Here is a 25,550-nt window from a genome sequence, read left to right on the forward strand (position 1 = left end):
CCATCCTTGGTTTGGTTTTCAGAAGCGAGTGTGGGGACGGGAGACCCTTGACTAAGGATTTCCCCAGGAAGACAGACCTTTGACATGCCGACTGGTACGAGGCCTTGTTCTGGTGAAGAGCTTGACTTTTAAGGGCCTTCACTCACTTGAAACGCACCTGAGCTCCTCCCCCGGGCCCGGCGCTGCCTTAGGAGCTGCAGTCCCGTCGGGGTGAAGGCAGACCAAGGCCTCGCTCTCCTGGGGTGTCCATTCTAGCCAGTGGCAGGCCATTAAGAAAATTGAATTTCTGGGTGCCTGGGTGGCTCAGTCGGTTGAGCGTCTGACTCTTGATTTCGGCTCAGGTCATGCTCTCGGGGTCATGAGATCGAGCCCTGCATTGGACTCTGTGCTGAGTGTGGAGCCTGCTTGGGATTCTCTCTCCCTTTTACCCCATCGTCTCTTAAAAAGGAAAGGAAGTAATTGCCTGTGTTGCTAAGTGTGATGAAGAGAATAATAATGGGAGAAAGGGACTTGTCTCCTGGTACCTTTGTCATGGGGAGGGAAGACTCTCTGAGGAGGTGACTCAGGTTGCAGCAGGAATGACAAGACTCAGGCATGTGAAGTTCTGGGGGGACAGCGGTGCAGGCAGAGAAACAGCAGGTGCAGAGGCCCTGAGGTGGGAGTGGGTGTAAAGCCCACTGTGGCCGGAGTGCAGAAGATGAGGCGTGAGACAAGGTCACGGGCAAGATCACGTTGGAGTTTCCAGGTCACGTGAAGATGTTGGCTAGTTCTCACATCATTCTCTCGACCAGCCTTAGGATCCCACGTCCCTCCCAGTCCATGTTGCCCTGCTTTGGTCTCATCGGGTGGAAGTGGCGGGATCCGTGGTTAGCACCGCCTGTGGGAGTGCTCCCACGTCACCTTCCCGGCTTCCTGCAGCCCCCTGCACGTTCGGCACGATCTGCAATTGCACTTTGCAGTCTTTCTGCACGCATTTGAACGACAGTTGACCATCTGTAGTGAACTGCCTGAGAAAGTCAGTGATGACCCGTGCCTGGAACAGAGCAGAGGGGGATGTCTGAGTGGGTGGTGCCAATGTTTTAAGAGGCTGGGTCATTAGCACATATCCTTGCGTTATGTGGAGTTTCGCTTCTCTGTGTACCTCTTAGCTGCGAGGACCTGGATAATGAAAAACCAGATGGTGGGAATCCCTCGTATTTCCACCCGCAAAGCTCAGCCCCTTGTTCTGAGCACGTTTTATGTGCTTGGCCCAGGCCAGGCGAAGCAGGTTCCATGTGGGAGCAGGGAGGGGCTCCGGACCCAGCCAGCCAGGTGGACGGCCAGGGGGTCCCATGTTCTCTTAGAGGTGCGGCCGCAGACCCAGATCTTGCAGGCCGAGGAGGGCCAGCCGGGCGGAGGGGGCGTGGGGCGCGGAGCTGAAGGAGCCGGGCCCTGGGCTCTGCTGTCCGTGGCGTCGCGCGGGGACTGAGGCCTGTCGTTTCCCGCAGCCTGAGCCGCCTGGGCCTCCTCTTGCTGCTGCTGCAGTACAGCACCGAGTTCCTCTTCCACACGGCTCGGCTCTTCTACTTCGCCGATGAGAACAACGAGAAGCTGTAAGTGACGTGAGGCAGGCCGGCCTGTTCGGAGGCGCCGTGGGCAGCGGCCTCCTGTGAGGCCTGACTGGTGGGAGGCTCCTGCCCGGGCTGTGACCTGCCCCTTACTCGTAGCCGGCACCCCGAGGCTGTTTTTCGGAGCCTCTGATTCTAAACATCTCCTCCCTCAGACACCCTACTCGGCTACCCTCGCATGCTCTTTGCACTTGGGGTTGCTTCTGGAGAGGTGGGTGACGGTTCCCTAAAGGCTGACGGCCCTTTTCCGCCTCCGTGGGCAGGTTTAGTGCCTGGGCTGCTGTATTTGGGGTCACCCGCCTCTTCATCCTCACACTCGCCGTGCTGGCCATTGGCTTTGGACTTGCTCGCATGGAAAACCAGGCCTTTGACCCCGAGAAAGGGAACTTCAACACCTTACTTTGCAGGTGAGTTGGGAAAAAGCCCAAGGTGAGAAATTCAGGCTCCCTGAGCAGTCAGGAGCCTCCTGAACTTGGCACAACTTTGGAAGGTTGGGGGCAACAGACCCCTGAGTCTCCCACACAGGGATGTTTTGCTGGAGATCTCTAGCCAGCAGGCCTGAGAGGAGAAGCACTACCAGCCTTCTGCTTCTGGCAAGACCGTCTTCACTGGCTGGCCTGGCCTGCTGGGACTGCGGTCAGAGTCCCCAAGTGGGAATCCCCTCACCCATGTCTAGCGCTTCGTGGTGCACGATGCGTGTCCTGTCTAGCCCCTCGGCTGATTGTTACAGCCACGCTTGGACTCTGTACAGTGGTGTGCTCGGCAGCTTGGCCGGTGGCCTTCCGCAGTGGCTGGGAAGGCAGGGAGGAAGCCATTGTGTTTCCATGCCACCCTCGGGCCTGGGAGGGTGTGGATTGGTCCTACGTTGCTCAGCTTTTAAGCGGCATGCTAGATGAGAAGCCACTGTTCTAGAATTATTTTGCTATATCCTAATTCAGTTCATTTGAATTCTTTGACTATATCTATGGAGCTTAAAGGAGTCCCGTTCTGTGCTGTGGGTACGAAAGAGACCGGCCACGGAGGCCATGTGACTAGGGAGCTGGACGTGCGTCGGTCACCTCCTCCGCCCCGGTCTCCCTAGCCCCGTCCCTCCGTCAGCACCCCTATGGTGTGCTAGAGGGGTGATAGGCATGGATGCCACGCTCTCCTGGGGGCTGGGGGCAGGGTGGGGGCATGCTGGCGCTGAGGGGGCGGCCGTGGGGGCTGCGGGGCCCCCGAGCGACCGTGTCTCCCGCTCCGGCCGGCCCCCCCCCGAGCCCGCGCCCCCCTGAGCCCGCGCCCCGGTCCCTCCGCAGGCTCTGCGTGCTGCTGCTGGTGTGCGCCGCCCAGGCCTGGCTCATGTGGCGCTTCATCCACTCGCAGCTGCGGCACTGGCGGGAGTACTGGAACGAGCAGAGCGCCAAGCGGAGAGTCCCAGCTGCCCCCAGACTGCCAGCCAGGCTCGTCAAGAGGGAATCTGGTGAGTGCCAGGCCCCCAGGCAGGTAGCAGAAGTCCGTCTGGGGTGGAGGGGGAGGAGCCGGGCCCGCAGGCTCTCCCGGGACCAGTCCTGCCGCTCCTCCGTCCTTCCCTGGGCCCTGGCTCTCGGCTCTTGCCGGGGCCTGACTGGCACGTGGCTGGGCAGGGGCCAGGGACACGTTGTGGGTGAGGCTGGCCCAGAGGAGGCTGGGAGCCCTTCTGGCCATGGGGGGTGGGGCGGCAGCTGGGTGGGGAGCTCTGGCGGGATGCGTGTCCTCGAAGTGGCTTCTGAACGCCGGCCAAGATCTGCCGCCTGTTGCCTGTGCGGCTCTGTCCTCACCTGCCCTCTTGTTCTGCATCTTGCCATGGCCCCGCCTCCCGGGTTGCTGGCTCCTCTTCTGTCCTCAAGAGTGACTCAGGGGGGACACAGTGCTAGGTGGGCGGCAGGGGTGGGACGCCCACTTCTGTGGCCCTGGCCACGCTCCAGTGACCGCCTGGCCTGGGTCCCAGGCCACTGCCAGCCCTGCCCTCTGTGTCCAGCCTGGGGGCCCGGTCTGCACCAGGCTCTGTTCTCTGACTCACCTGCCTCTCTCCAGGTGTGGCCTGCTTGGCAGGGCCTGCTGTGTGTTTGGAGCAGACACGTGTGTGGCTGGGTGTGATGGGTCAGGCCTGGCTGGGAGTGGCTGTGGGGCGTGAGGCCGCAGCCACATGGACTTGGAACAGGCACAGGGAGGGGTTTGTGACATCAATAAAAAGATAGCACCATTTTTTCTGCCAGAGGAGTATCGGGCCTCTGAGTGATGCCTGTCCCTGCAGCCTCTGCCCCTCCTCTCCATTCTCCCCTCCCCAGGAGCTGGGCGGGTACCCTGCAGGGGGGCTGAGAGAAACTGAGGCCACTGGTGGCGTCTACAAGATTCCACCTAGGATCTGGTCCAGCCTGAGGCCGGGGTGGGCGGGCCCCAGCCTGTTCCCGGATCACCATTCTATGTGACCCCGGCACCCTTCTGCTAAAGGACAGTCAGGGACCAGCCACCTCCCGCAGAGTCACGCTGCAGGGGAGCAAGAGCCCCCTGGGAGCCGTTCTCGGTGGGAAGGTGCGCCGGACATCCCCCTGGCCTGCCCCGTGTGCCCTGCACCAGTCCCACGGGAACACCATGTCTGTCTGTCTCCCTTCGCTTCCTAGGTTACCATGAAAACGGAGTGGTGAAAGCGGAGAATGGCACCTCCCCACGGACTAAGAAACTCAAGTCTCCTTGAGGCCAAAGTGCTGGAACAGGGATCCTCTCATGGGGGCCCAGCAGGGAGGTGGGGAGCCCGGCCCTCACCACTGCCTTCCCCCTCCTGCTCCTGGCGCTGCCTCTCGAGCAGCAGGAACCGGTCTTCAAACGGGGCTTTTCCTCTTTCTTATTTCTTGGCTTTCTCTTCTTACTCTTCCATAAACCCTTCTCAATAAAACCAAAACTCTTCTTCTTTCTCTCCCTCAAGCCACCTCACGTCCTCACCTCTGTGCTGTGTTGGGTTTTCTAGAACCCAGGCTCTTGTGGTTCTCTTTTGGCTTGCCTCCTCTTTCTCTTCCTTCATGGCTGCTTCCTTTGACTTTTCACCGTATTGTGCAATTTTTCTGTCTGATTTTTACAATGAGCGGGAGCTCACAGTGCAGTCCTGGCCATCCGACAGCCAGCATCAGTCCCCAGGACCTGTCAAAGTCAGAAGCCTCGAGCCTGGAGCCTCCGCCCGGGGCCGCTAGCTGGCCCCCGGGAGGCCCCGTGTTCAGGCGAGGGGAGGAGAGAGCAGCCCGCGTGGATCATCATCTCCAGGTGCTGATTAACTGAGATGTATGATTCCAGTGCCGCACGCACCACGCAGCGGCCCGGCAGCGCCACTGCTACTTGGAAATGCCAAGGCGTTTGGCTGTGGGGCACGGCCATCCGGTCCAGAAAGGTGGTGGGAACTGTGTTGGGTCCCGGGACTCAAGGCTGCTTCCCGGTGGCCGCTCCTGGATGGAGGCCACTCGGCCCTCGCTCTGCCGGGGAGGTGCTGAAGGACAAGTCTTCCCACCCTCTGGAGCAAGAGCAAAGCTACGGAGCAGCAGGCGCTTCTGGAAAGGTAATGGTGGCAGAGATGACGGAGTGGTCGCCCTAGACCTTTCTTCAGCCCCAGCCCCAGCTGCTTTTTCAGCCGTTCGCCAGCATTCAAACCCCAGCCCACCTGCAGTGACCAGAGCGGCCTGGAGGATGCTGGTCCTGAAGCCCAGACCCAGGCGGCCCAGTGAGGGGCTGGCCTCGCTGTCTCACTTAACCTCTCCTGCTGCAGAAACACCGAGCCCCGCACTGGCCCCCTGGTGCCGCGGGGAGTTGCCGGGCCGCCTACCCTCTGGCTCATCTATTGAGTGTCTTTGGGCTGGTCGTTGTCACCTCGTGATGTTTGTTGAGCGCACCTGCAACATTTTAGACTGTACGAACGCGGGACTGATCAGAGTGATGGGCCGGACAGACGAGCAGACTCCCCTGTGCCAATGGGAGGTTCCGCCTTCCCCTCCGCTCTTCCTTCCCTCTGCTCCCCCCAGAGACAAGGCCTCCAAGTCCATATGGGGCCTGGGGAGGACTTCAGAAGGGGTCAGGCTAAGTCCTAATTAAGAACTCTCGAACTCTGCGCGGAGGTGCAGGGAGCAGGTCTGGATGGGCGTAGAAATGCATCGTTGGAGGTGCTGGCCTTCTTTCCGACCTCAGTAGAAGCCAAACCTTGGATTATTATCCTAAAAGGGGGAGATGGGCCTTTTCATCAGGGCAGCTCCCTTTCTCCATGTCACTTGCATCAGAGATAGATTTGGTTTTCCAGTGACTGAGGGATTTGTACCTGAACACCATTGCAGACCCTCCTCGCTCTGTCTAGGCTAAGTCTGTAGACATGGGCAGAGCTGCTGCTGGCCTCTGATGACCCTTAGGAAGCAGGACGGCCCTTGTGAGATCTGCATCCCTCCCGTCTTCTCTGACACTTCTCTGGGCTGCAGAGCAGAACGTTGCTGGGGGGTGGCTTGGTATCAACCCAGCAGACCTGAGCCAGGACCCCTTAGCCGTTTGGCTAAATACCCCTGCCCAGGCTGTGGTTTTGTTCATCTCCCTACCTTGCCTGGTGAGGGAAGGGCGTCCAGCCAGCAGCCTCCAGAGTTGCCCCGTGAGCCTCCCTGCCCATCCCATTTCTCCCCTGGCCGTGTCCCAGGCAGCGTTCTGTCCCCGCAAGGGGCCACTCTGTCAGGTGAGCCCCAGGTAAACGGTGGCAGGTGTGTGGCGTGCTGCAGGCCGAGAGGTGGGGCGATAGCTCGAGGCCGGCCATCAGGCAGCCTCCCTTCTCGCGTTCATAGGTCTAGGGAGGTGTTGCCAGAGGCCACGTGGCTCCGTGTCCCCTAAGTGTCCTGTAAGCTGGCGCGGCGGCGTGTGATTCAGGGGTGGTGCCGCCGCCCCAGTGGCTGGGGCCACCGTGGTCCGTTTCTTAAAGCATAGGGTGTGTGCAGGGATGAGGGCTAGTGAGATTTTTTTCTGCCATGTCAACACCCCTGAGACCATGAGTAAGGCTAGTGTGTCATCGGCCAGGCCTCAGGAATGATCGGAGGGGAGGGGGGAGAAGAGTAATTGTGGGAGCTTTGTCACCCCCCTGGCATCTCGGCCATGTTTGTCTCCGAGCGGAGCCCAGGCTTTGGCCGGCTTGCTCAAAGCAGGGTGCCAGGGGCCGAATAACCCCACCTCATCCTGTGAGCTGCTTGTGCTGGCTTGTCCTGATCTGGCTGCTTTGGCTGTCGTCTTCAGTCTTAAACGTTCTGTCCCCAAAGTGCCAAGCCATGTGGGGGGCCGTGCCAGACAGCCCCAAGTTTGAGAGGCCGGCCCAGCGAGAGCAGGACGGATGCGAATCTACCTCAGCTCCGGCCGCCTCTCTCCCAACATCCCTGACTGGCACAGGCGTGGGGGAGGCCGAGCAGGCGGCAGTGGCAGGCGAGGCAGGCTGTGTGGTGGGTGTGGGGACCCGGGACGGCTGAGCTTCAGTGTTGGGAAAGCTATTTTTACCATCAGGCTCTGAGAGCTGCACTATTAATAAGTTACGTGTGTTCTTTTTGAAGGTAGGGGAAGGTTCGAGAGGAAAGGGGGAACAGGCAGAGCCCGAGGGGAGCTGCTGCTCCCCCATTCTAGTCCATTCTGTGTGTGTGTGTGTGTGTGTGTGTGTGTGTGTGTGTGTGTGTGTGTGTGTCTGGGCCACCAGACCTAAACTGTTGCTGAGAACCTTTTGTGTTTGTCCCAAGGCAGCGCTTACTAACGTTTCAGAAACCAGACTAGACCTTGTGCTCTGGCCACCTTTGCAGATGGCGGCTCTTGACGGGAATCCCTCGGCCCCTAGAAACCCTGGAAGCCTGGCTTGGGTGTTCTGTGCGTCTGGGTTTTTCTTTAGGGATCTTCTCCCTCGGTACCCTTTGACTTTTTTTCTAAGTGGTGAAGGAGAGGTAGGGGCAGAGAGTACACCCCCTCCCAAGATTCCACAAGAGAAAATTCTATTCCCTGGATGCTTTTTTAAATTTGCAGTGGCTTGCCAGGCCCCATGCGGCTCGGGAAGGCTTGGTTTGGATTTCCGCCTTCCCAGTCAGTGTTTCTCCCCTCCTGAGGGCCTCGGAGACCCAAGTGAACAGACTTCCTTCGCAAAGGTCATATGTCGCCCTCTGTTCTTCCCTGATGGAGGCAGGACAACAGAGTGGTCTTTCTTCCCCCCCCACTGCCTCCCCTGCCCACGGGCCTGGTCCTCAGAAGGAACTCTGGGCACGACCAGGGAACAGGGGCATTGTCAGATCATGTGAAACTTCAGTAGAATCCCCCTCTGACCCCAGGTGGCTCAGGAGGCAGCCTTCACCCTCTCGCTTTACTCTGGTTCCCACAGGGACCGTTTAACCGCTGCTCCTCGTCTGCTGCCTCCCCTCTGGCCCGCTCCCTCTTGTTCTAGAGGTCTCAGAAAAGCACTGGGACTTGTGTGTCCTGTGCTGACCTTGTGCTCCGCAACCCCTGAGAGTTCTTGTCCCAAGCAGCCCCTCCTCCTCTGTGTACGAAGTGCCTTACTTGCCGTGCGGCCTTCTGGCCTCCACGCATGCTGTGTGGCCAGCCCCCTGTGGCGGGTTGTCATGTGCAGCTGAGGACACTGGACCCCGGTATAGTCCATGTAAAAGGGACATGGATTATGACAGTTTGGCCTCATTTGTCTCCATCCCTTCCCCCCATGCTCTTGGGGTCCATGGTATGTTCTAGGTTTTGTTTCTGGTTTTTCCCTTGTGTTGGCTTTCCGGCCCGCATGGGTGGCTGCAGAAGCCTAGAAGCCCAGGGGCCTCCAGGGGCACGAGGCCTCCCGCGGTGAGCCCTTCTCTGCCAGGTCCCCCTCCCCCAGCCCCCTGATTAAAAAGAAAAGTAGCCTGGCTCTAACCTCTTCCAATCTGTTTTGCCTCCCATTCAACCCACAGTTGATATGGTCAAGGTGTTTACTTTGACTTCCCAGTCACAAGTGTTTGCTCACAGACCCCAGGCTGACAGTGGGTCTAGTTTGGCTGTTGCAGAATTTCTTCGCGCTCCTCAGTGTTACCTGTGTTCGCAGCCGCAGCTGCCTGCCGTCTCCTTGCTCCTCCGGGTTGTGCAATAACTCTCCCCGCCCGTGGTCTTCCCACAGGCCCTGCTGTCCCTAAGCACCCTGCAGCTGGGAAGGGAAGGGGCCTGCGGGAGGGTGGTCGTCCTCCCCACAGAAGAAACGTGCGCCACTTCCCCTTTCTCGCTGTCATTCTCTTCATCTGGGTGGGTTTCTGTGCCCTCTCCTAGAACAGTGTAGCATCGCCTCAAAGTCCGTAGATTTTTAAAAAATCTGTTGAAAAGGAAAAAAAAACCATCCTCATGATGGGGCATTAAATAAGTCGGTGCCTGGGAATAAGATCTCTTGGACCCCGGAGAGGTCACCGTCACTCTGTCTAAAAGCGTTCTAGAGTTTCTTGTTCGTGTGGAGAGGAAGGAGGTGGTTCCGAGGCACAGCCACGCGTGGACCGTTCACGGACAGGAGCTGGCTGGGACTGAGCTCCCCCGTGTCCCTGGTACAGATTCGAGTGTTCATGGGATGAGACCCCACACCTCATTTTTCAGTTCTCTTGTTCAATTAACACCTGAAGGAGGAGCTGCTGCTGGTGCGTGAGCAACTCATAATGCAAATGTGGGCAAGTGGTCTTTCGTTTTTCTACTTTAGCCTGTTCATGTTATGGACCAAATTTCAACAAGGAACTCAAGGAGAATTTGTACCTGCCGTATTTATGCTTTCATGTAAAAGGTTTGTTTTTTGTTTTTTTGGGAGGGAGGGGTGGGTCTTTTTACTTTCAGTGAACTTTTTTCAAAAGCCTTTTCCACTGTTTCTGTCTGGTTTTAAAACAAATTACAGTTTTGTATGGATTTTTTTAATGTACATTTTGAAACAAATCAAATATTTTTGAAATAACTGAATAAAAGGCATAGAATTATCAGTAATTGTGTCTGGTTCCATTATGTTTTTAATCTGGATGCTTACATTTGTTTTCACTTGAAAAATAATTTTGTATCCATTTTAGTCCCATTTATACTATTTTTCAGTCTACTAGTCCTTTCTTGTATATCTTTTTTGAGCTGCATGTGTTCTTTTGGTCCCGGGAAGGAGGGAATCGGAATGAAGGACGAAGAACGTTCCCGTGAGTGCTGGGTCATTGTAGGTGTTTTTGAGTCTGTAACCGTACAGTAGAAAAGTGGAAAGGCGTTTTCTGATGCGGGTTCTGCCGACCAGCTCGACGAGGAAGCGCCGCGGGCTGCCGCCTGCCGTGTGGTGAGGTCACGGCTGCGAGGTGGAAGCAGGTGTGCATGTGAAAAACTGGTGTTGGTGCTGAGGAGTATTCATCAGGATGGTGGGCCGTGGGGATTGCTGGGGTCTGTTCTAGGGCCTGCTCTTGCCTGCGGCATTCTGTGTTTTCCAGAACCATCTTCGCAGCGTGCAGGAGAGGAGGGCGGTTGCAGGTGGCAGTTAGCTTACACGGGACGCGCTCACCGGAGGTGAAGGTGAGGGATGCGCGTGGAGGGCAAGCTTGCTGCAAACTTGGATTTCGGTCCAGCTCTGCCGCAAGCAGCGAGGTGACCTTGGGCAGTTAACCTTTCTGAGCCTGTTTGCTCATCAGTGTTCTGCAGTTTGGGGGTTGTGTGCTTGCTGCTTGTTTTTGCAGGGCGTGGTGGTGGTGAGATTTAGGGATAGTGAATGCTGACTTCATGGTACAAATCACTCTTTTTTTAATGAACACGTGTACTCAGGCTAGTCAGTGCCCGCAGGATATTAAAAAGTCACTCACCCAAGTGATTGATGCTCTGGAAACGTTTAACGAGGTCTTCCCCACCTGTTGGTCCCAAGTGCCCTCGAAGCCCGGAGAGGCGGGTTTGAGGTCCCCGGGTGGTGCAGACAGTACAGGGCCACGGCCTGAGCAGCAGCTAACCCGGAGTCCGGCTTCACCCACAGGGCAGCGTTTGCTAGCCCTGAATCCATAAGCTGTCCTAAGCCATCCTGTCCACATTGTTCAGCTAGAGTGGCCAGCACGGCTCTCAGTGGCCCCTGTAGCGGACTCGAGGAGGGCCTTGTCTCCCCTCCTTGGTGGCCCCTCAGAGGTGGTCCTTTCCCCTCCTCTACTGCTGCTTGCTGCAGGCTGATGCTCCACTCTTCTGTCACCTCAGCCAGGACCCCATGGCATGCCAGGGGTGACTGTAGCCTAAGCGACATCGGGTGGCTGTGGCGCCCTTCAGAATTCAGGAGGAGAACAATTTGTGGGTCGGCTCGTCTCGTATAAACGAGCGGGGCTGAGCAGGGAGCGTGGGGACCACAGAAGTGGCCTCCTGGCTCTGGTCTGCTGGAGCTGGCGATGGAGCTGGCAGCTCCCCACCTTCCTGTCTGGGGTGAGCTTGGGAAGTGAGGCAGCGACAGGGCGCTGAAGTCCTGTGCTGCCAGCCGTACTCGGCACAGCTCCGCGAGGCGCTTCCCCCATTCACGGCGGGGCTGCCCTTTCATCCTGCTGCCCGCTGCCATGCGGCAGGTGCAGGGAACCAAAGGAGAACGGTCAGAATGAGGGTAGAAGGGTGACGAGCACGTGGACCTCAAAAGGTGGGTAAGAGGACATTTTCCAAATGTCTCCCTTTCGGCTAAGGCCCAAAGTCGGCAGGTACCTCGTCTGGTGCAGTTGGTGCAGATCCGTGACAGACTGGAGGATCCAGAGTTTGGGAACGTCCCTCTTGCTGGGGTTGTGGAGAAGTTACTGGAGTGTGGATTTCTTGCAAGGGGCTGTCGGAGTACGGTAGGTGCACAGCCTGAGTGAGGGAGGTGCTTCAGCGGACTCAGTTTGACCTGAGTCCTGGCTCAGAGAGTGGGAGATTCAGCACCCGACTCTCCCCTACAGTGAGTCTCCAGGAAGGGACCGGCTCAGCCCAGACAGCGATCTAGCTGGACACCCGCCCAGACAGCGATCTAGCTGGACACCCTGGGCAAGAGGGAAGGCCCTGGAAGGGGAAGCCCGAGGGGACCCCCACACATAGGGCCTCCAGGGCAGAGGAGGGGGAGCGTGGAGGGAGAGTACCGTTAGAACCGGGCACGCCGGAGACCGAGCCCGCTGAGGAGGGTGTGCTGGGAGGCTTCCTGGGGGGTGTCCTCAGAATGCCCAGACCTGCCCTGGGAGAGAGGGCGAGAGCGCCGGCCTTTCGGCACATGACGTGCAGAAGGCCTTGACCCAGATGAGGACTTCGCTGGCCACAGAAATAAGACTTTGCCCTTTTCTTCCAGCGTCTACTCACTACCCTTCCTGGACACTACCTACGCCAGAAACAGCAGTGTGGCTGAATGGGGCAAAGGGAGCAGAAGCCCGAAGCAAAAAGAAACCCGCTCTACCTAGCCTAAGCGTGCTCGCTCTCACACACACCAAGGCTTCTAAGCTTGGGCAGGCAGGACACAGCTTAGTATCTTTACTTTAGATTGAAATGGGCTTCTGAATACTCGGAAATTAGGCTTTCACTAATTGACTAGGGGCTTTCACTAGTTCTTGAGATATTGACCTGGAGCAGGAAAGGAGGAGGCAATATATATATGGTCTCATAGCCCTTTTAATCAGCTAGTTGGAGGTGGCCTGGCTCAGCCGTGGAGGAAGAACCGTGGGGAAGGTCCCTAGTGGTTCTGAGAGGGCAGGGGTCTGGATCCTGTAGGGACTGCTCCCCACCCCTTTACACCACCGCCCGGGGAAGCAGGGAGGAATCTGGGCTGGCCGTGATGAAGACGGAGGAGGGGCCTGGCTTCAACTCAGGAGCAGCCCTGGTTGGTTCTAAAAGCTGAGGCAGAGCTCATTAGATAACCAGTACCTACTTGGCGCTCGAAAAGCAGCGTTTTTCTCCCCCTATATATTTTTAACCATAATTCACATCAAGGAATACATCTTCCCTTATGGCCCAGTAAATATGCACTCAGTTGAAACAAAAGTTTCATGAAATATATAACCTATTTGTACCACACTCATTTTCTATTTTTTAAAAATGCAGGTCTACTAATAGGCCTAGAGCTGCAGTTTGAAAAACGTGGATTTCCCTATGATCCTGGGGTGAGCAGGCACGTGGTAGGCGGTCGGCTTGCAGCAACAGCAGACCGTGTGCGTATTTCCAGCACCCCAAGTGCCGCTTCTCCCAGCAAAGTCTAGCTTTCCTTCTGCTCGTAATCATTCCACACCTGCAGTAGGGTTCTCCAGAGAAACAGAACCAATGGAATATATATGTAGAGAAAGAAGTTTATAATAACGGACTCACGTGATTACGGAGGCTGACAAATCCCAAGATTTTGCTCCCATGAGAGCGGATGGTGTAGTTCTAGTCTGAAGGCCTGGTCAGCAGGCACAAGACCCAGGAAGAGCCAGTGTTTAGTTTGAGTCTGAAGGCAGGAACAAGTTGCTGTCCCGGTTCAAAGGCAGGCAGGAAGAATGCGGTCTTACTTGGGAAATGGTCAGCCTTTTCTGTTCAGGCCTTCAAGGGATTGGATGGGGCCCATCCACCCCCGGGGCAATCTGCTTTACTCAGTCCACCGATTCAGATGTTAATCTCACCCAGAAACAGGCACAACCAGTAAAATGTCTCACCAAACATCTGGGCACCCATGGCCCCAGACAAATTGATACAGAAAATTAACCATCACAGTACCCTACCCCTACCTCCTTAAATAAAGCACCAATCTTAGCTCTTGAAAGATCCAATTTAATTTAGACTTAATATTGAAATCTAAGAACCAAAAAATATAATTTTAAGAGCCCTGTGAATGCCTCTGTGAAAAGTACAAGGTGTTTCAAAATGTAGGTCCAACCTCAAAACGTACTGCATTCTCTCATCGGCCAGGTCAGCTGGAGAAAGCACGGACGAGGTGATGGTAGTTGATCTTGTCTTCTCTGTGAGGGCACAGCCTGATCAACTGCAGGAGAGAGCGGAGAGCAGGTGAGACAGAGCTGCATCCCCGGCCTTCGTAAACCAGGTCAGAGTTTCTGTCAGCGGATTCTAGAACACGCCTGTGAACCTGGCAAGTAGGTCAGACGTAATCCCCATCTTCAGCGTAATGAAACAAGCTCAGAGGGAGTCAATGGCCTGCCAGAGATTTCAGGACTCACATGTATAAGAACATTGTCATTTCCAGAGCACTTTTAATAATTTTTATATTCAAATACGAGCTCTGTCCACCCAATCTGCACAGAGTATAACTCTTAAAATAGCAAGCTGCTGTTATCACAGGCTAATAGAAGAATCTAGTTCCGTCATTGCTCACTTGATCTTAGCCCAAAGGCCAAGAAGCCTTACGTCCATGCACAAACCACGTCCCCCGAAGCTCCACTGTGCAGGGAGTAGCCTGAGCTGCTGTGGTTACCTTTATATGTGCAAATCCTTGTCACCCACTTTCCCCGCCCCACTGCTCACTGACGGCAACTCCTCTCTCCTCTGTCAAGGTCACGGATAGCACAAATGACTTACAAATGAAAAGCTGGGCATGCTGTCAGTCTGAGGTTTGGGAAGCTAAATGGGCATTTGCCCAAGTGAACACATTCTCTTCTATCTGCCCTCTACTCCTCCCTGCTGATGTTCCAATATCTGAAAAATCCTGCTCTCCAGCCTAGCCCCTCCAGTGCCACATGACATCCTCCCTCCCCTAAATGAGTCTTCACTTCTGAACATCCCTTTTTGCTAAAAGATCTTTAAGAAGGTCTGCAGAAGGGTTTTTATCAGGGAGAAGTCCCAATGATAAGTCACAGGCATTGGCAATTGTGGGAGAAATTTTGTTCTGAGTTCCGGGGAAGCCCTGGCTAAGGGGATTTCTAATGAAACAAAGGCACCAAACCCCCTCTTCAATTCACTCATGAAAATTCTAGGAGGAGAATGTCCATGTCCTTCCTCCATGTGCAGCTGGCCCTGGGCTGTGGTCACGCCCTCTCCATGCTGGCTGTACTGAGCTAACGTAAGCTCTGGCTGGGAGGGGGGGTCACAGGCTGCCCCCTACCCTTGAGTCTCCCCTCAGGGCTTCCTTCTGGGACCACTTCTGCAGCCCTCCTTCAGCCAGAGGTGCTTATCAGCCACGCCGTGCCCTCTAGCCCATACCCACTTACAGAGAGGCCCTACAGCAGCCCTAAGAACCCCAAAGTAAGAATCAAGGGGAAACACCATAATCAGGGCCGATTAGGAGATTGGATTTGAACGTCTTAAATGTTCCTGTTAAAACAAAATACACACGCAGTGGCCTCTGGGAGAGAATGGGTATTCACGGCCTCTGCAATCAACCCAGAAGAGCAACTCCTACTGACCTCCTTAATCAAGGAATCATCAATTGGGAGGTTGAGAGAGTCACAGACTTTAAAGAACATCTCTTTGTCGACATATCCTGAAGCTTCCTTGTCATAAGTCTGAAATGCTTCACGAATGTTGTCTTTGCAAGGATGATCTTTCAGTTGCTTCTGGATTGTGTCTATTAATGCCTCCAGTTCTTGCACACCTGGATCCTCTTTAGTTTGCTTGCTGCAGAGAAAGGAAGGAAACGCCTGAGCATCTTAGATATTCTTGACCAGTCTTAGCTCAGTGACCAAAGTTCTCCTTTGGAGAAGCTGAGGAAGCTTCTGATGACAAACGACTTTGACGCCAAGCTGACCGATAACTGAACACCTGCCTGCAGGGGCTGGCTAATGACTGGGGAGCCTGATCAAGGGGTTTTTGAGCTGAAGCTCAGCCTCCCTGGCTGCCATCTGTTAAATCTCTGCCCCACAAAGAGCCAGGTCTCCCGCCATCACCTCCCCAGGTTCGGTGTCTGTGCGAGTCACCGGCTGCCGCCGAGTGCTGTTGCACACCTGCACCGTCTGGGTCACGTCATCCAAACGCAAAGGAATGTTCTAAAAAACTACATTCACACAGAGTCCGGAATCTCGTACTGTTAACATGCTGTCTCCAGTTCACTCTGAATTTTACGAAAGATGGTGGATTGAGGAGGTTAGGCTTAGCATGTACTGAAACAGAGAGAGATGAGTAACCCACAGCGTCAGAAAGGGGGGTCTAGCCCTTCAAAACAACCAGGATAAGCAGAAGCCCAATATTTATTTTCTCTGAACATGAAGGTACTGTTATAAAAAAAGAATTTTAGAGCTAGAAAAGACGTTTCATCTTTATAAATCTGTTTTGGGATAAAATGAGGCCCAAATAAACTCAGAAAGCACCCCTCCCTTAGTCAATGATGAAAACACTCGAAGACCTTAGAGACTTATCCCAGATGTCCTGGTAGAGGCAAGACCAGAATGGACATCTCACTTAGGTTCTGACGTGTTCTTTCACCCAGCCACCTCTCACTGAACCCTCTCTCCCTACACCATCACAATACCGGTCCCCCGTATCTTTCCTGTTCCTATTTCCTCCTGCATATATTTGAAAGGGTCACTCTTTCAAACGGCCTCTTTTAACTTCGTTCCCTTTTGACCCGCTGGCAACCCATGCTGGGGGAAGGTACAAAGTGCTAGAACATTTCAGGAACAATCTGGAAAACATGAAGCAAAAGCCCAGCAAAGAATTTCAAGTAATTTATCCTAAGGAAATAATCATGAGTTGTATACAAAGATAGAATCTAATAAAGCTGTTTTGAGACTGCTAAAGGTCTAAAAACCTCATCCCCAAATCAGGAATTGTTTAAGCAATGTCAAAAACAATCAGGCAATATAATAATAGCGCAGCATGGACAGTGTTGCAGGAAGAGTAGATCTGTTAGTGAGAAAATCAAAGTGTAGAAGTGGGTACAGAAGGCTGCATTTTGCATAAAAGTTGTGAGAGGAATAAAAACATTTAAATCTGCTTATATTGTGCAAAAAACTCCGGTGATGGGTACTAAGGAGGGCACGTATTGCGTGGAGCGCTGGGTGTTATACGCAAACAGTGAATCATGGAACACTACATCAAAGACTAAGGATGTACTGTATGGTGACTAACAATATTTAAAAAAAAAAAAACCTCTAGGAAGATATTTTAAAACCAACAAAACAGGTAGTTACCTATGGGGAATGTAGGGTAACAAGCAGGTAGATGGAAGATAGGGCAGGAGTAAAACTTTTTATTTGCCCTTCAAAGATATATGTATATATAAAAAATGTACATATATATGTGTATATGTATATATTATATATGTATGTATATGTATATATTTATGTATATATTTTATATATATTAAAAAAACTCATGTGAATAATACCTACTCAAAAAATTATCAATGTTCCATAAAACATTTCATATCAGAAATATTCATGATATACTATCAAGTGCAAAAAGCTAAATATTACAGGATTATTCTATTTTATATGCATATTAAAGCAGTATTGGAGGTAATCATCTCTAGGTTATGGGATTTTAAGAAATATTTTTTTTACTATTTTCTAAATTTTTACTCCCTGAATGTTATTTATTCTGGGCATGTGTTACCTTTATAAAGTAAGACAAAAGCAATATAAATTCTAATAAAAATCTCTAGTATCTAAATGCTGTCCGGCATTATTATTGGAGCAGAATATGTATATCTGATGGATATACCTCCAGTCATATGTACTAAGTCATGCATGACTGCCAGGGAGCTATTTCGGTGGCAGAAAGCAGTCAAACCTCAATCTTCCATATCTTCCCAGGAGTTAGAGCCGTGGAGCATATATATTTAAAATGTGATCATCCAATCATTTTGGGAAAGAGCAGATAACTCTCCCTTCCCTAAAGGGACCAGTTGTTCAAACTGCTTCATACAATAGGGAAAATGCCCATGGCATCTGCTGCCTTTGAGTACTTTGCAGTAAATTCAAGCAGCTTGCAACAGGTGGTACTGTTTAAGACAGAGCTGGGGAAAGTTATAGCCCCAACTTTATTGAGGGGTGCAACCCAGGACCCATTCTCTAGGAAAGCTGCAAGACCCACATGTTAACAAAGGAACACAGGGGCCCAATGATAATCCTTAGCAGGGACTGCCAACTGAGAGAGGTGGCTGGGTTCCCAACACTCTAGGTGCAGACTCTGTGCCAACCCCTCCAATGTCCTTCTTTTACTTTCCATAAAAGCAAACATGAGTTTTATGGGGTGATTGATCTCCCGTAGGTAAGAAGACAGTATGGTTTTCATCCCACTCTTAGACTATTTTCCTAGGAGCAACCTGGCAAACCCCTCTACTTAGCAAGAACTAAATGGAATTCACATATTTTCTTCAACAGCAAAAAGACTTCGATCTTGTCCTTTCTTTTATATGTGTGTGTGTGTGTGTGTGTGTGTGTGTGTGTGTGTGTGTGTGTGTGGCGGGGAGGTTCGTGGGCAACTCTTTGATGTGTTAGAACTTTAAAGTGTGGCCATTTCAATTGCAGAGGCTCAGCGTCAACGCCTTGGCCTAACCTTAGCTCTTGATCCATGATCCAAGGTCTCCCCTTGGTCCCAGTAAAGGGAGACCCACTCCCAGCACAGGCAGTTCCTTGCTCAGAAAGCTTCGGGTAGTCAGGAAGCTGAGTAACAACATTCTCGATTTCTTGCTGCTTTTCTCTGGTGAAAAAGAAGAAATTGTAGTAAAGAGTATGAGCTCTGGAATCTGGTTCAAAAGCTGTTTACCACTTAAAGGCTACATGATCTTGAGGAGATTACGTAACTGCTCTGTGCCTCAGTTTCACTATCTGTCACGTGGGAGCTTTAACAGGAAGCCACCTGGAAGACTGTTGTGAGAATGAAATGGGCTGTTACATATAAAGCAACGTAGTACCTAATACGCACACGCGAACGTCCGCTTTGAACAAAGTTCTCCTGACGGTCCCAGTAGAACTATTCCGCCATCGAACAACTGTTCATTGAACATGCATGGCTCAATGCTAGAAGGAACCTGTCTCTAGTAAGGATCCCTGCTCTCCAGGAGGAAATTAAGACATGGACTTTAAAATTACAGAAGGGAGAAAAGGACCATTACCATGGAGAGGAGGTGCAAAGCCTGAGAGAATCAGGAAGGGCTGAACTAGGAGGTGGCATTTGACCTAGGCCTTGAAGGATGTGAGGACTTGGACCTGCAGAACAAAATAAAGGAACTGCAGACAATGGGAACAGCCTGAGACAAGAAGAAAGGAGTGCTGGAGCTTAGTATCATAAACCTGTTTGGGGTGCAGTGTGTGTGGAAAGGTAAGCTGGAACTCTAAGTTAGATGGTCATTTGGAGACACACTGTAGAGGTTCTTAAATACCGGACTAAGAACTTGAGAGTTTTGTTTTTAAGTGATGGAAATCTCTTAGTAGTAGTATGATGAAGAAAGCAAAAAAGGTCAAAAGAGAAAAATCAAAAAAATACCTTGAAACAAATGAAAATGTAAATATGACATACTAAAATATGGAACGCAGCAAAAGCAGTTCTAAGAGGGAAGTTTATCACAATAAACGTCTACATTAAGCACACAAGATTTGGGGGTGCCTGGGTGGCTCAGTCAGTTAAGAGTCCACCTCTTGATTTCCGCTCAGGGGTGTGAGATCGAGCCCTGCACTGGGCTCTGCGCTGGGTGTGACTCGTGCTTAAGATTCTCTTTTTCCCTCGTCCTCTTCTCTCCGCCTCCTGCTCATGTGCAGTAAATAAATAAATGAATAAAAATATAAAAAATCAAATAAACACCCCAACTTTATACCTCAAGGAACTAGAAAAAAAAATACTAAGCACAAGGTTAGCAGAAGGAAGGAAATGATAGAAAAGATCCATGAAACTAAGAGTTGGTTTTGTGAAAAGATTAACAAAACTGACAAACTTTTAGCTACACTGAGAAAAGATAAAAAGACAAAAATCAAAAATGAAAGGAGATTGTATTTCTATGATAATAATTGTACTAAGAATCATAAGAGATCCTTACGAACAATTATACATCAACCAATTGGATTACCTGAAATAAATTAATGAATTCCTATAACAAAACCTGCTAAGGCTGAATCATTGAGCTAGAAAATCTGAGCAGACCAATAACAAGTAAGGAGGTTGAACTGGTAATAAAAAAATCCCCCAACGAAGAAAAGTCCAGGACCAGATAAGCTTCACTGATGAATGCTACCTAGCATTTAAAGAAAAACTTATACTAATCCTTCTCAAACTCTTCCCCAAAAACAGAAGAGAAAGGAACACTCCCAAACTCATGAGGCCAGGTTTATCCCAATACCGAAGCCAGACAAGGACACTACAAGAAAATTATACACCAATGTTTTTCATGAACATAGATGAAAAAAATCTTCAACGAAACATTAGCAAACCGAATTCAACAGCACATTAAAAGGATCATATGCCGTGATCCAATGGTATTTATCCTTTGGATGAAATGATGGTCCAACATACACAAAAATCTGCGTGATACACCACATTACAGGATGAAGGATAAAAATCATATGATCATCTCAATAAAGAAAAAGCATTAGACAAAATCCAACATTCTTTCATGATAAAAGCACTCAACAAATTAGGTGTAGAAGAAATGCATCTTAACATTATAAAGGCCACGTATGACAAGCCCACAGCTAACAGCATACCCGGTAGTGAATAAGCCAAGGATGCCCACTCTTGCCTCTTGTATTCAACACAGACCTAGCCAGAGCAATTAGGCAAGATAAAGAAACAAAAAGCTTGGGGCACCTGGGTGGCACAGCGGTTAAGCGTCTGCCTTCGGCTCAGGGCGTGATCCCGGCGTTCTGGGATCGAGCCCCGCATCGGGCTCCTCTGCTAGGAGCCTGCTTCTTCCTCTCCCACTCCCCCTGCTTGTGTTCCCTCTCTCGCTGTCTGTCTCTATCTCTGTCGAATAAATAAAATCTTAAAAAAAAAAAAAAGAAACAAAAGGCATCCAAATAAAAAAGGAAGAAGTAAACCGTCTCTGTTCACAGAACATGTTGTACAGCACAGGTACTATGTACAGAAAACCTTAACACCACCAAAAATATGTTAGAACTAATCAACAAATTCAGTTAAGTCGCAGGATACAAAAATCAACGTACAAAAGTCAGTTGTGTTTCTATACATTAACAATGAACTATCTAAAAGAAAAAAGAAAAAATTCCACTGATGATAACATCGAAAACAATAAAATACTTGGGAATAAATGTAAGGACATGAAGGACATGTACACTGAAAACTATAAGACGGTGAATTAAAGAAGGCACAAACAGATGGAAAGACAGCTTATGTTCCTGGATCGGAAGTATAATATTTAAATGTCCATACAATCCAAAGCGATCTATAAATTCAACACAATCCTTATCAAAATTCCAACGGCATGTTTCACAGAAATAGAAAAGAAAATCCTAAAATCCACCTGGAACCACAAAGACTGCAAATAGCCAGAGCAATCTTGAGAAAGAAGAACAGAGCTGGAGGCGTCACACTTCCTGATTTCAACCTATCGTTACAAAGCTGCAGTAATCAAAACTACATGGTACTGGCGTAAAAAGAGACACATAGCCAAAGGAACAAAATAGAACCCAGAAATAAGTTTATACATATATGGCCAACTGTCTTTGACCAGGGTGCCAAGAATGCACAATGGGGAAAGGACAGTCTCTTCAATAAATGGTGATGGGGAAACGGGGTAACCACGCAAAAGAATGAAACTGGATCCCTATTTTATAGAACTCACAAAAATTAACTCGAAATGATTGAAGACTTAAACATAAAACCTTGGACCATAGAACTCCTAGAAGTAAACAAAGGAAAAAAGCTCCTTGACATTAGTCTTGGCAAGGATTTTTTGGACACTAAAAAACACAGTTAACAAAATCAAAACAAACAAGTGGAACTACATCAAACCAAAAAAAGCTGCTGCACTGCAAAAGAAATAATCAACAAAATGAAGAGGAGTTTCCTATGAAATAGGAGAAGATATTTACAAACGGTCGTAGTCCATTCGGGCTGCTGTAACGAAATAGCAGAGACTAGGTAGCTTATAAACGAATTTATTTCTCATAGTTATGGAGGCTAACAGTCCACGACTGGGGCACCACAGATTCTATGTGGTGGTTGGTGAAGGCTCTTTTTGGTTCATAGCCAGTATCTTCTCACTGTGTCCTTATATGGTAGAAGGGGGCTAGCAAGTTCTCTGGGGCTTTTCTAATAAAAGCACTAACTCCATTCCTAGGGTTCTCATGACCTCACCACCTTCCAAAGGCCTTCCCTCTTAATACCATCGCATGGCCTCTTAATATGGATCAGGATATCAACATATAAATTCCGAGGGGACACCAACATTCAGACTATAGCACAAACCATGTATCTGAGAAAGGGTTAATACTTAAAATATATAAGGAACTCATAAACTCAATAGCAAAAAAATGAACAATCCAATTAAAACATGGGCAAATGATCTGAGTAGACATTTTTCCAAAAAGGATATACAAAGGCCAATAGGTACGTGAAAAGATGCTCAACATCACTAATTATGAGGGAAATGCAAATCAAAACCAAATGAGATATCATGCCTGTAAGGATGGTTATCATCAAAAAGGCAAGAGATAACAACTTGGGGGCGGGACATGGAGAGAAGGGAAATTTGTACATCCCCACTGTAGGAAGGAATATAAATTAGTATAACCATTATGGAAAACAGTTATGGAATATCCTCAAAAAATTAAAAATAGAACTATCATAGTATCTAGCAATCCCACTTCTGGATATACATCTGAGGGAAATGAAATCAGGATCTCAAAGAGACATCTGTACTCCCATAACCACTGCAGTATTATTCACAAAAGCCAAGATATGAAAACAACCTAAATGTCCACAGATGGATGAATGGAGTTTAAAAATGTGACACATATATAAAAAAAACATGGTACAATGGAATGTTACTCAGCCAGAAAAAAAAAAGGAAATCCTGCCATTTGTGATAACATGGATGACCTGAAGGATATTGCGCTTAGTGAAATAACCCGGAGAAAGACAAATACTGTATAATATCATTTATATGTGAAATCTAAAAAAAGTTGAACTCCTAGAAACAGAGTAGAAGGGTGGTTACCAGGAGCTGCAGGAAGGGAGTGATGTTGGTCAAGATTACATTCAGTAACAAGATGAATAAGTTCTGGAGGTCTCATGTACAGCATTGTGGCTAGAGTTACTACTACTGTACTCTATACCTGATATTCGCAGAGATCTTAAGCATTCCTAACACACACATGCACACACCCCAGTGGTAGCCATGCGAGATGATGGATGTGCTAACTAACTTGATTCTGGTAGTCATTCACAATGTATGTCAAACCACCATGTTGTAGATTTTAACTATGTGCAATTAGACCTCAATAAAATTGAGGGGAAAATAGTCGTATGATGAATGTGGAGCCAAATTCCAGGATGACTGGTCTGATAACTGCATGTGAAGTGGATTAAGGGGAAGAGTGGACGTGGGAAGATACGTCAGGAGGTATTGTGCATGCCGAGGTAAGCAGTGATGCAAGTATGGCAGATACTGGTGGGTCCCTGTGCAGTATTCATCCTCTCCTTTTCCTAACAGAGCCCTTATTTTGTTTGGGGCAGCAGCTAGGAGTGGCTGTGTGACACAGCCCAGACAATGAGATGTCAGCAGAAGTTGCTAGGTGGGGCTCCTGGATAAGCCCTTTAAAAACAGGAAAGACATGGTGAGATTGGCTGTTCAGTCTTTTAGCCTTTGTCCTTCCCCTTCTTCCTGCCTGGACTATATGGATGCAGTACTGGAGATGGAACATTCATTTTGTGGCCACACAGTGAAAAGCAGGACAGAAACGACTTGCTAAGAATGTCTGAGAAGAGAAAGAAAAAATATCAAGTCTCTGTTGGCATTGTGAAGCCACCATGACAGCTAGATTGCTTCCTTCCAGATGTTGTCTTCCAGGAGGAACATTAAACTCCACTGGGTTAAGCTAATGTAAATTTTTTTATTATTATTATATGCAGAAAAATGCAGCTCCTAACTGATTGACTGCTTTAAATTATGAAATGGTGGGGAGAATGAATAGAAGTCAGAGGCAAGACATATTACAGAATGAAAGAATTTAACGTATTGAATATGGTGCAAAATAAAAGAGGTCAAAGGTATCTCCAAGGTTTCAAACCAAGGCAAATGGAACACTGTTGTGATTAAGAGAAAGTGGGCAGTTAGCATTTATTTCTTGCCTCCTGTGTGTGTGCCAGACACTATGCTGGCGCTTTACATATGTTATCACAACTCACTGTTATCACCACTTTGAGACAGAAAGAAGGAAGAAGAAAGAAGGAAAAGCAGTTGCGCTAGAAAGAGGAGAATGACAATGGCCCATTTTTTTTGTTGTACAAATTGTGTGGCTCAGCTGGATGAAGACACATGGAACAGGCCGACAGGAATCTCGGACTAGAATCAGGAGAATGGTCAGGATGGAGAGCAACTTATTCAGACACTGTGCAAAGAGTAAGATTGTCGAGAGAGTTTAGCAAGAGCAAATAAGAGGACCAAGAATAGGATCTTGAGAAACACCAACCTAGCAGACAAAAAGTAGCAAAAAGATGCAAAGAATAGGCTTCCAGAGAAGTAGCAGGAGTATCAGAGACTCTGACTTTCTAGAACTCAAAAGAGGGTTTCAAAAGGGGCTAACATAATAAAAAAATTATTAAAAAAATAAAGAAATGGAACATAATTCTCCACTTCTTAAAACACACACACACACACACACACACAAAAGGGGTGGTAAAGACTTCCAGAGAAAACGTGGAGTAGGAGGGTCCTAGGCTCACCTCAACCCACGGATACACCCAGATAATACCCACATCAAGGTAAATAACCCAAAAAATGATCCGAAGAATACCAAGTACATACACACAGCTAAATGTAGAGCAGAGACTACACTGAGAGGGTAGGAAGGACAGAGATGTGGTTGGGAGCCAAAAAGATCCACAGGACTGTCTGTGGGAGGGAGGGACTCCACCAGTGTGGACAGAAGAGAGGAGCAGACCCCACACCAGGCACCTCAGGCACAGGGGACTCACAGGGTTGTGAGTTGTTATGAATCCCCATAACATTTGGTTTTGAAAACCAGAGGGGCCTAACAACCAGTGGGGCTTAACACCTGGAACTTTAAAAATCAGTAGCTTGGCTCTGGGAGAGCCAGAGGGGCAATAGGAAACTGAGTCCCTGGCCTTAAAGAGAGATAGCACAACAAAGAACCCCACTGAGATAGAGTATAGGCGCAGCAGTTTGAAAAACAGCTGGGGTATAAAGAAGGGAGATTTGTTTACTAACCTCAGAGTGTGTACTGGAGGGACAGGGATCTTTGGGAGACTTCTTTAAGAACAACAGAGAAGGGGGGCCTGGGCAGCTCAGTTAAGTGGCTGACTTCAGCTCAGGTCATGATCTCAGGGTCCTGGGATTGAGCCTTGCATGGCTCTAGGCTCAGTAGGGAGCCTGCTTCTCCCACTCCCTCTGCCCCTTCCCCTGCTCATGCACTCTCTCTCTCTCAAATAAATAAACAAAATCTTAAAAAAAAAAAAAAAAAAAAAGGAACAAAAGAGCAGGCACCATTACCCCTCCCTAAAATACAAGGACATCAAGGGAACCAGGGCAGCATGAATACTTTCCACCTAGCTTGTTAACAACACACCCCATCTGTGGGTTTTCCTGTAGACACTACCTTTCCATCCTGGCCTGGGCAGTTGTTTTCCTACCCCCCCCCACACACACACACACCCGGCAGCTGCAGGTTCCCTTACACTGAAAATCAGCATGGACCTTCCTGGCACAGTGCAACCTGCTCCCCTCCAACCTGACCTTGGCAGGATTCCATCCTAAGTGGTGCCACGAGCCTGGCAGGGTGCAAACAGCCCCGAGAGGGCCCAGCACCACTCCAAAGTGACTCCTGGCCCAGGGAGAGGGAAAGATAACCATACACACCATTTGGACTATGGCCCCAGCAGTGG

The 25,550-nt window shown here is 49.9% G+C and overlaps 2 protein-coding genes across 4 annotated transcripts in view; one reads left to right on the forward strand and one right to left on the reverse strand.

The window, feature by feature from the left end:
* TRAM2 (translocation associated membrane protein 2) overlaps positions 1–4,396 on the forward strand; it is a 76,390-nt gene extending 71,994 nt beyond the window's left edge. Inside the window, exons 8-11 of one of the 2 annotated variants that reach the window (XM_045802328.2) lie at positions 1,488–1,592; positions 1,871–2,014; positions 2,970–3,066; positions 4,247–4,396. In XM_045802328.2, coding sequence (XP_045658284.1) covers positions 1,488–1,592; positions 1,871–2,014; positions 2,970–3,066; positions 4,247–4,270 — 370 coding nt within the window. In that variant the 3' untranslated portion in view covers positions 4,271–4,396. Of the gene's footprint in view, positions 1–1,487; positions 1,593–1,870; positions 2,015–2,902; positions 3,067–4,246 lie in introns of both variants that reach the window. The other variant, XM_045802318.2, reaches the window with a different exon arrangement.
* A 5,110-nt stretch (positions 4,397–9,506) lies between these two features.
* The window catches only part of EFHC1 (EF-hand domain containing 1), a 65,859-nt gene continuing 49,815 nt past the window's right edge, over positions 9,507–25,550 (reverse strand). Inside the window, exons 9-11 of one of the 2 annotated variants that reach the window (XM_045802309.2) lie at positions 18,030–18,173; positions 14,939–15,149; positions 9,507–13,563 (exon numbers count right to left, since the gene is read on the reverse strand). In XM_045802309.2, coding sequence (XP_045658265.2) covers positions 13,492–13,563; positions 14,939–15,149; positions 18,030–18,173 — 427 coding nt within the window. In that variant the 3' untranslated portion in view covers positions 9,507–13,491. The remainder of the gene's footprint in view (positions 13,564–14,938; positions 15,150–18,029; positions 18,174–25,550) is intronic. The other variant, XM_045802307.2, reaches the window with a different exon arrangement.

This window comes from Ursus americanus, chromosome 29, assembly GCF_024610735.1.
Source record: "Ursus americanus isolate L20-20 chromosome 29, mUrsAme1.1.p, whole genome shotgun sequence".
Taxonomy (NCBI): Eukaryota; Metazoa; Chordata; class Mammalia; order Carnivora; family Ursidae; genus Ursus; species Ursus americanus.